Genomic DNA, 9,250 nt, shown 5'->3' on the forward strand with positions numbered 1-9,250 from the left:
CGCAAGCAGCGTCTATTCCTTCCCGTCAGTTTTATGTAGCGTCGTGTGTTAAGCTTAACGAGATTTATTCGTCAATCTTTACCGTTGTTTACCCCAAACAAGGAAAGGCCAGCCTGCCCTGCGTGTGAACCACCTCATCAGCGATTAACAACGGAATCAGAAAAAATGGAAATCGATTCCGCTCCAGACTTTACTTTCAACAGGGCAAAGTTTAGTTTCGGTTCTCCCAAGATCACTGGATCTCCCGTTTCGTTTTTGTTTTTTTTTTCCTGATCAGACGGGAGGCTGTGCGGAGCAACCGACCATCTTCTCTTCTCTCTAAAATTTAAAGAAAGCCTTGATAGTCGTTCGTTAGGAAAAGGAGATTCAATCGTTTTCACTCCCACGCCTGATAATAACGCTGCAATCATGAGGTAAGAAAACTGATAATAACAGAGCGACCTTTTTGTTGTTGTTGTTGAGGGTCGTATGTTGCATTTCTGGCTTTGATTGCTCATCCCGATTTGGCCTTGTGGCTTCAAGTCGAATGATTTCTTAGCCTTAGCGGGTTTTTTCAATGTCAAAAGTTGTTCCATCATGGGGAGCTTTTTGTGGCGCTTGGATTGCGATTCCAAATGAGCGGCCTCTAAAAGATTAGGGCGGCTTACAAGGCAGTTTCTTTTCGTTTTTTTATCTCTGCAAGAACTAACCCTGAAAGGTAGGCTGAGTTGGGAGAGAATGGACTCGTCCATCCTGTTAGGGCTTTTCTAAGACACAAAGACCGTCATTGGTTTTTACCACACTCAACTGTGGGAAGTCAGCTCCCCCAGAAAGAAATATTTTTGAGAATATTAAAAGGCAGAATATTATATTTCCCCAAAGGATGGATCTTAAAGGCAGAAACCAACCCCCCCCCCCCAGTCTCTCTGCCCCAAACAGAAACCAGGTCTGCAGAAATGCAGATGTGATAATCTTGTCAGAAAGATTGGAGCCAGGAAGCTTGGATTAGAAAGACAAAGATCCCTACAACAATCCCTCACACTAAAAAATCTAACACAGGACATAGTCATCAGCCACAGCCCCAGCTCCAGGGAAGCAGGATATGACCCTTGGGACATAATAGGATTAACCCACCACTATCAGAATACCAGAAAGGCACACTCAGACTCAGGTCAAAGTTCATGCCACAGAAACAATTCCAAACAAAAGCTCAAGAAGGTATAAAAACCCACCACTCCAGGCATGTCAAACTGCCGGTGGGCTGGATGTGTCACGTCGAAACCGCACCCATCCCATTGCGGCAATGGGGAAAAAGTCCTGATACGTTGTGCGATATCATGTGATGTCAAGAGTTTGACATGCCTGCACCACTCCATACTACATGTGGTCACTTTTCCCAGAGCCATCTTTCTGTCTGGCTCTCCTCTTCAATAAACTGCAACCTTCTTTCTAAAGCAGTCTCCATTTTGATTATTCCTGGCTTGGACTGGACCCTGATGAAGATTTTTCTTTCTACATAACTGTACAAAATTAAGCTCCTGTTTTGTTCTACCATCTCCCTAGTCCAGTGATGGAGAACCTTTTAGAGACTGAGTGCCCAAATTGCAACCCAAAACCCACTTATTTATCGCTGGGTGCCAAGTGGGTGTGGCCCACTGGGTGGGCGTGGCTGTGGTGCTCATGGCAGAATGGGTGGGTGTGGCCAAGGTGGGTGTGGTCACCTCGATGTTCCTCGTGGGCAGGGACTCCTGTGGGGGCCAGACAGGGTTGGGGGAGATCCAGGGGGTCTCTGGCGGGAGGGACAGTGGGCAGGAGGCTCATCCTGCAGGGCAAGGCGAGGCGAGGCAGGGCGGGGTGCCATTGTCGCAGGGCAAAGCGATGCAGAGGCCAGGGCAGCTGCTGCCTGACACCATCGGCCCCCGCACACAGAGGCCAGCGAGTGCATGGGGGCCAACGGTGTCTGTCAGCAGCTACAGCCTGCTGGCCTCTCAACTGGCGCACTCTAGGGCTCTGCAGCCCGCTGCCAGCAGTTCAGAGAAGCAGCTTCTGAGCTGGACGGCCGGCCAACAGCTGAGGAGGCGATGCAGTGGGTCGTGCCCGGGAAAAGGAGAGCATGCGAGGCCAGGAGGGATGGGATGGGGGGAGGCAAACCAGCCGTGCTGGGATGCATCTGGCCATGTGGGACCTCAGTGAGTTAGCGGGCGGCTGCTTGAAGAGTGATGGTTGCCATCTCCAGGACATAGCGCGAGTGCCCACAGAGAGGGCTCTGAGTGCCGTCTCTGGCACCCGTGCCATAGGTTCGCCACCACTGCCCTAGTCCTATATTAAGTTCACAACTCTTTCCATTACTAGATCTATGTTCTAGTAGTTGTATGTACCTATTCCTAAAGTTTGTAGCACTGTTTTCTTACCGTAACTATCTCTTAGACCAGTGATGGCGAACCTTTTAGAGACTGAGTGCCCAAAAACTGGCCCCACCCTGCTCCACCCCCTGTCCCGCCCAAACCTCGCCTGCCCGCAGGGCCACTCATCACCTCCAGGGCCCACCGCAGATCGCCCAGCAGCGCCATGGCAGCCACGCCTTCTGCCCTGCAGCATCAACTGTGCGCAATGGGGCATGAGGGCAGAGTCTCGTCTACACTGCCTGGCTGCCGTGTCCTTGGCTGCACTGCTCCGCATAGGCCACACTCAGGGTTGACTCTTCTCCAGGAGGGCTGCTGGTGAGGAGGGGGTCATGGGGGGAGGCAAGGCTGGGGCAACGGCACGTGTGCCCACAAGAGAGGGCTCCGAGTGCCACCTCTGGCACCCGTGCCATAGGTTCACCACCACTGGCTTAGATCTTTAAAGCATTCCTCTTCCCTCAGTCTACAGTTCTTAGACCCAGTCTCAGTCCATTTGCATGTGAAAACCCTTTTCACTCTTTTATAGACTTGCAAGTGGGCTTTTCTGCTCTCCTGCATCACTCACTCATATTTTATCTCCTGTCTATAAACAACATTAACTTTAAGATGTCTGCCTATATAGACAGATTCTGTTTAAAAGATGTTAAGGAAGGGGAACAAGTTGTATATGACAAGACAGAGCCTGATCTGGAAGTGTATTTAAAAGTGATACGCTACAAGAATAATATGGAAAAAGGACTGGACATACAAAAAAAACTGGCTGATGTCTTAATTGGAAGGAATATGTAAATAACAAACCAACAGAGTGACAGTATGTCCAGTGTTAAAATACTTTGCTTAATTCTGTATTAATAAGTCAAATTAAAGTGTTCTTCTCCTTTAATTGTAAACTATTTTTGAGTTTTCTCCCTTTTTTAAATAATTAGAAACAAAAGCATTTTCTTATGGGAAGGATTGTTATAGTTAATCTATCTGGACCTTTAGTCCATTTGTAACTTTCCAAAATCAAAGTTGTAATAATCTTTTGCTGTTTATTCCCAAACGTGCATTTTTAAAAAGTTTTTAAACTTGCTTTTAAAAAGTTTTTAAACTTGCATTTAAAAATTTTTCCGCTAAGGATTGAAGGAAACTCATCTGGTACTTTTAGATTTGTTGAACCAAAGGTTCCTAATAGCTAAAAAGCAGTCAGCAAGCAATTCCCAAAAGTGTTTAGAAAAATAATAATGCATATCTAATGTCTTTAAATGCACAAAATGGGTTTGAAAAAGATGGCTTGTTTCCCAGTGCTCTAAACAGTTAGAGATTGCAGTCTCCTTATTTAGAGGAGCATCTGTCTGGAGCATTTTGTGAATGATCTCCAGTGCTCTACTTTTCTGCTTTTCAGCTCTTTATTTCACTTCATAAAAACACAGGCATATTCAGAATACTATTTCTTTGCTGGAAAAAAATTACTGCAACTACTACTAATTCCTTCCTGTAATCAAGTAATATTTAAAAAGTACAAAAATGCATCATTTAAGTTTTGTTTTTTAAATCTCCCATTATCACTGATGATAGGACTATTTCTTATTTTCACAATGTAAATGTCTCTCATTGTCTTTTCTTTTGTCCTGTAGTTTCCTCTCCCAGGAAGATTTAAAGGAGATTCTCCAACAAATTGAATGCCATTTTACATGGATGTTGCAGAAAGAGCATATTGATCCCGATGAATTGGAGGAAAGAATTGCTGAGCAGATCCAGTTCTTAATCAATAAATCCAAAGTTCTAAATTACAACCTTCTTGCCTATGTGAAATTCCTGAACGACAAGAAGGAAGAAGCACTGGAAAACTTACAGAAAGCTGAAGAGACTGTGCCCGTAGAGTATCCTGGGGATGTTGAAAAGAAAAGCCTGGTTACATGGGGCAACTATGCCTGGGTGCACTACCACATGGGCAATCTTACTGAATCCCAAACCTACATGAAGAAGGTAGAAAGCATCTGCAAGCAACTTGGAAGTGCATCTCCTTATAAGATGGAGCTCTCACAGATCTACTGTGAAAAGGGTTGGGCCCTTCTAAAATTTGGAAGCAGATATTACGAAAAGGCCAAGGAGAGCTTTGAAAAAGCACTGGAAAAAGAACCAGAAAACCCAGAATTTAACTCAGGTTATGCAATCACAGTATACCGCCTGGAAGATTATTATGCAAAAAAACATTCAGGAATAGGCTCTTCATTGGAACCTTTGAGGCTTGCAGTAAAACTGAATCCTGATGATGTATTTGTTGTTCCTCTTCTCGCATTAAAGTTACAGGAAATAAACAGAGTGAAGGAAGGAGAAAAATACATTGAGGAAGTGCTTAGACGATATCCTGATGTTCCTTATGTATTAAGGTATGCTGCCAAATTTTACAGAAAGAAAGGAGATGTAGATGCATCATTGCAACATTTGAAGAAAGCACTAAGCTTAACCCCAAACTCTGGATTCTTGCACCATCAGATTGGGATTTGCTATAGGACACAATACTTAGCTTTGAAAAAAAAAGGGTCAAAAAACAAATTTCAGTCTCTTCTAAAGCAGTTTGAACTAATGAAACTTTGCATTTTTCATTTCCAGAAAGTAGTGGAGTGTAAAACCAAGTTTGTCTATGCTTATATTGACCTTGCTAACATATATGCAGAACAAGGGCAGCTGTGGGAAGCAGATCAAACCTTTCAGAAAGTGTTTGCCATCAGCAACCTAACTTCTACGGAGAAGCAGCAACTCCATTTTAATTATGGGCGTTTTCAGGAACGTCACAGAAAATCAGAAATGAACGCTATGAAACAGTACCTGGCTGGACTGAAAATTGAAAACACTTCATTTGAACAAAAGAAGTGTGAAAGGAGCTTGAAGCAATTGTTAGATAAGGCAGTTAAGAAAGGTACAAAATGTGTTGAGATATTCAAAAGCTTGGGATTCTTCTACCAACACCTTGGATTAAAAGAGAAAGCCATTGAAGCCTACGAAAAAGCCCTGGAAATGGATCCTACGAATGAAGAGTATCTGAGTGCAGTTATGAACTTGAAGCTTTCCTTGGAAAGCTAAATTTATGTTATTTTTCAAAAGCACGTGGTTTCCAAATATTTTTAGCTTTGCACTTCATGCCATGTCAAAGACCCAAATAGTTAGCATTTACAATTGCCTTGAACTAGAGCACTTACATCTCTGCTATGTTTTCTTTGAAATATATTTAGAAGAATATTAATTTCTAATAAGGCCTTATTAGAGTATTAAAAGTTAAAACATTAAAATTAACATCAAGCAAGATAAAAAAAGAAACAACGTATAAATAGGGTGGAGGTAGAATCTTACAATGATGCTCTGTAGCTTCAACTAATCCTTGCAGAAGCTGGAATGTCTCTGCATGTACCCCATTTTACCACTGAGCCGTGATGGCGCAGTAGTTAGGATGCAGTATTGTAGGCTAATTCTGCTGACTGCTACTAGTAGTTCAAGTCTCAATGGCTCATGGTTGATTCAGCCTTCCATCCTTTCGAGGTCGGTAACATGAGGACCCAGATTGTTGGGGGTAATATGCTGACTCTGTAAACCGCTTAGTCTGTGGTATTGTTATGGTATTGCTAGTGCTATTTAATCTGCTTCAAACCCGGCTGCTCTGCGTCCGTCAGAAAGGGAAGGGGTCTTTGAATGAATTAGCTTTGGGCATGGGAGATCACTTAAATCATCAAACTAAAACATCACATAGCCTAATCTGCAGGCATCCTGAGTCTTATATTTATCCTGCAGTTCTATATTCTAATTGGTTCCCTGGACAAATAAGTTTCAGTACCAGTACATCTGCAGGATGCCAAGTTGGACTTTCCTGTCAGGACAAAGTAATGGATTATGACACAGGCATAAATATGACTTTGCGACAAAAGCTAAAATTTTCAGAGGATATTTTTCTCTTGAATTACATACCTAGTATATGGAACATGATAACTATTGATTCTCCATGCTCTTATGGCCACAAGACTGATACTGCAGCCTTGGAAAGATAAAGGAATAGCCACATTCATGTAATGGATTGAAGAGCCAATTATACTTGCTACCTATAAGTGGATTGCCTATAGACATAGACTTGGTGTGGACAAGTACAATATAATATGGGACTCATTTATGCTAAATATAGTAGGCATGATAGTTATATATGTGTATTAAATATGTATGACTTGAATAATAATATACTTGTATTCTTTTAACCTCTTATAGTAATATGTTTTTTTCTTTGACAATGTTAACTTATTGCTATCATAAGTATCTTTTAAATAATAAATAAGTTGGTCTTACAGGTCTCTTATGGCCATTAAAATGAAAAATACACACAGTAATCTATGAAACATCTGGTTCTGCTGAACAAAAGTAAAATATCCTGGCCTTTGAATTCTTCAAAGGGGCACCTGCAGAAAGTCGTAATTGCTGTAACTAAAAAGTATATAATCTGGACAATAGCTTTATGGAAACTCCTGCTTAATTGTTGGGTTGTTCATAAATGAAGATGCTATCACAAATAATTAAGGTAATTGGCTTCAAGTTCAGTTCAAGTTTGGTTCCCAGTTACTTTATGAATACATCCATGTGGTTTTCTTTGCAACTGAGGAAATGATTTCCCATTGCTTCTCTTGGGATTCTATTTACCTTCTGAGTCTAGCCTAGTCAGGAGGCTAGGGAGAGTAGCCTCCCATTCAAATACCAACAAAATCTCATTTTACCATTTTGTGATTAACCAAAGTCAGCTGCAAATCTTCATCTGATTGCTGAGTTCATAAGCAAAGACACCATCACAATTAATACAGGTCTATACATTTTTATTTATTAATAAATGGGCGAAGACCTGCAGTTAATAGGTAGGCATAGCAAAGCATGAAGAGAATGGCAATTCAGTTTGTGTGTGTGTGTGTTTGCTTCATGTTACTAGAACAATATTCCTAAGGTGAATGTTTGCCACTAAGTTAAGGGAGTTAAAAAGATACGCACCTGATACCATGCATCATGCATATTCCATATTCATGGGACAGGTTTAGAATAGATGTTCTTGGCTCTGAATGGCATAATTTTGACTATGATGAGCCAGTGTTCTAAATGGGTATAACATTCCACTAACCTGGTCTTGAATGAAGGTAAACAGAGGAGTCCAGAGACCAAACAGTGCATTCTAACTTTGGTGCTGCATAGCTTACCCTGCACTGTGAAGTTGCTTCAAAGTGTACCTTTGAAGTTCTTGAAGGAAAGAGGTAATAAAACCTGGGCTCCTTTTGTGCATCCACAATTGTGGGATCTCTCCCACAGGATTGCTCCCCAAACTAGAATATCTGGACTTTATTTATTGCTTGGTTTCCTTATTTGTGGCCTGTCTTATTAGAAATCATGGAGAAGGCCTTTATTTCTCTACCAAAGTCACTAGTTGCTGGAAGGCTGGTTTGCAGGAAAATGATCACAAGGAAGACATGTTCTGATAGATCTGGACAGGGGCTCATTACTCACAAATGGCCACCTCTGGTCAGATCAATTGTAGTTTCTTAGCAAAGATTTGCATAGTGTCACACTTGTTGGCCAGGTTGTCATCTTCTTCAGTCAATTGGCAAGTTGCTGTTTTCCTTTCTTACAGGAAAGCTGTAGGGAGGATCCTTGGGGCGTGTATGACATTATACTTCAGGTATCATAAACAAGCTTGTAATCTCTTTTATGAAATTAGTGAGTGATTTGGATCTGTCTCCATCCTATGAGTGGTTAGGATTAATGACACAATGGCTCATTTTTCAATATAGCTACCAAAGTTTGATGCTATTTGTGTCTCTTTATTTCCTGATATTTGAGGTGAAGGAACAAAAGTCTTTCTATGAGACAATGTAAGATTAGGAAAGATCTGCTGAAAGCTGTAACATGGGTTGAGTGTGTGAACAATTTTGAAAAGAGAATTCCACTCGTTTTTATGCAGATACAGTGACAGTTCAGTGCTGTGTTAAAAGTGGGAACCACAAGTTATAGTCTTTGCCTTAGACATGAAGCCTGCTGGGTGGCTTTGAGACAATCATTCTCAGCTCTAGAAAGAAGGTACTGGCAAGCCACTTTTGAAAGTGTTGCCAAGAAAACTGCAGGGACTTGTTCTAGCAGTCTCCAGGAATCAGGGCTGTCTTAATGGACCATAAAAATAACGATGGTATCAATGCTCGTGAATCATAAGCACCACAGAGAATCTCTACACTAGGCAGTGAATAGAAACTTTCTGGGGAGGTATAGGACAGGGATCCCCAACCCCCGCTCCGTGGACCGGCACTGATCGGCAGCAGGCCACCAAGTGTGCTGCATAAACAAGCAAAGCTCCATCCTCAGGATGCAGGCAGTATTCAAAACCACACCCCCTCTGGTCCACGGAAAAACCTTTGTCCATGGTACCGGTCCCTGGTGCCCAAAAGGTTGGGGACCTCTGGCAAAGGGACTTAACCTTCAGAGTTTTGTTGCTGCTTCCCTTGAGACATTTGATTGTCCTCTGAAGAATAGGTTGGCATTTGTGGACCTTGAAAATGAGCTTCACAAACCCAGTTTTGTGATGAGCACATCTTGCTTTTTTTGTATCAAGCAAAATACAAAAAAAAAGAGCAATACCTCTTCACATTTTTGTATCAAGCATCTGTTGTATATGTAACTCCTGGAGCATTTGCACTTCCTTCTGGCTGAACAAATTTTATGCTTAAGCTTTCCTAACTCTTGAGTACCTAAAAGTTCCGAAAGTGCAGATGTTTACCTAGAATTCATTTCTTTTGGGCAATTAACTTTGACATATTTATAAAAGAGTGCTGCAATCCACCTTGAAGGAAATGGTAATGCATCTTTTCCTTTTCCTTTTC

General features: G+C 41.9%; 1 protein-coding gene across 1 annotated transcript; it reads left to right on the plus strand.

The window, feature by feature from the left end:
* The first annotated feature begins 277 nt into the window (after positions 1-277).
* Positions 278-6,701, plus strand: LOC107293842 (interferon-induced protein with tetratricopeptide repeats 5-like). The gene is made up of 2 exons (XM_015823029.1): positions 278-413; positions 3,998-6,701. Exons 1-2 carry the CDS (start codon positions 409-411, stop codon positions 5,445-5,447), a joined length of 1,455 nt encoding a protein of 484 aa, XP_015678515.1. The 5' UTR covers positions 278-408; the 3' UTR covers positions 5,448-6,701.
* The last annotated feature ends 2,549 nt before the right edge of the window (positions 6,702-9,250 follow it).

The sequence above is a fragment of the Protobothrops mucrosquamatus genome, unplaced genomic scaffold (assembly GCF_001527695.2).
Source record: "Protobothrops mucrosquamatus isolate PMUCROS unplaced genomic scaffold, P.Mucros_1.0 scaffold1746, whole genome shotgun sequence".
NCBI lineage: Eukaryota > Metazoa > Chordata > Lepidosauria > Squamata > Viperidae > Protobothrops > Protobothrops mucrosquamatus.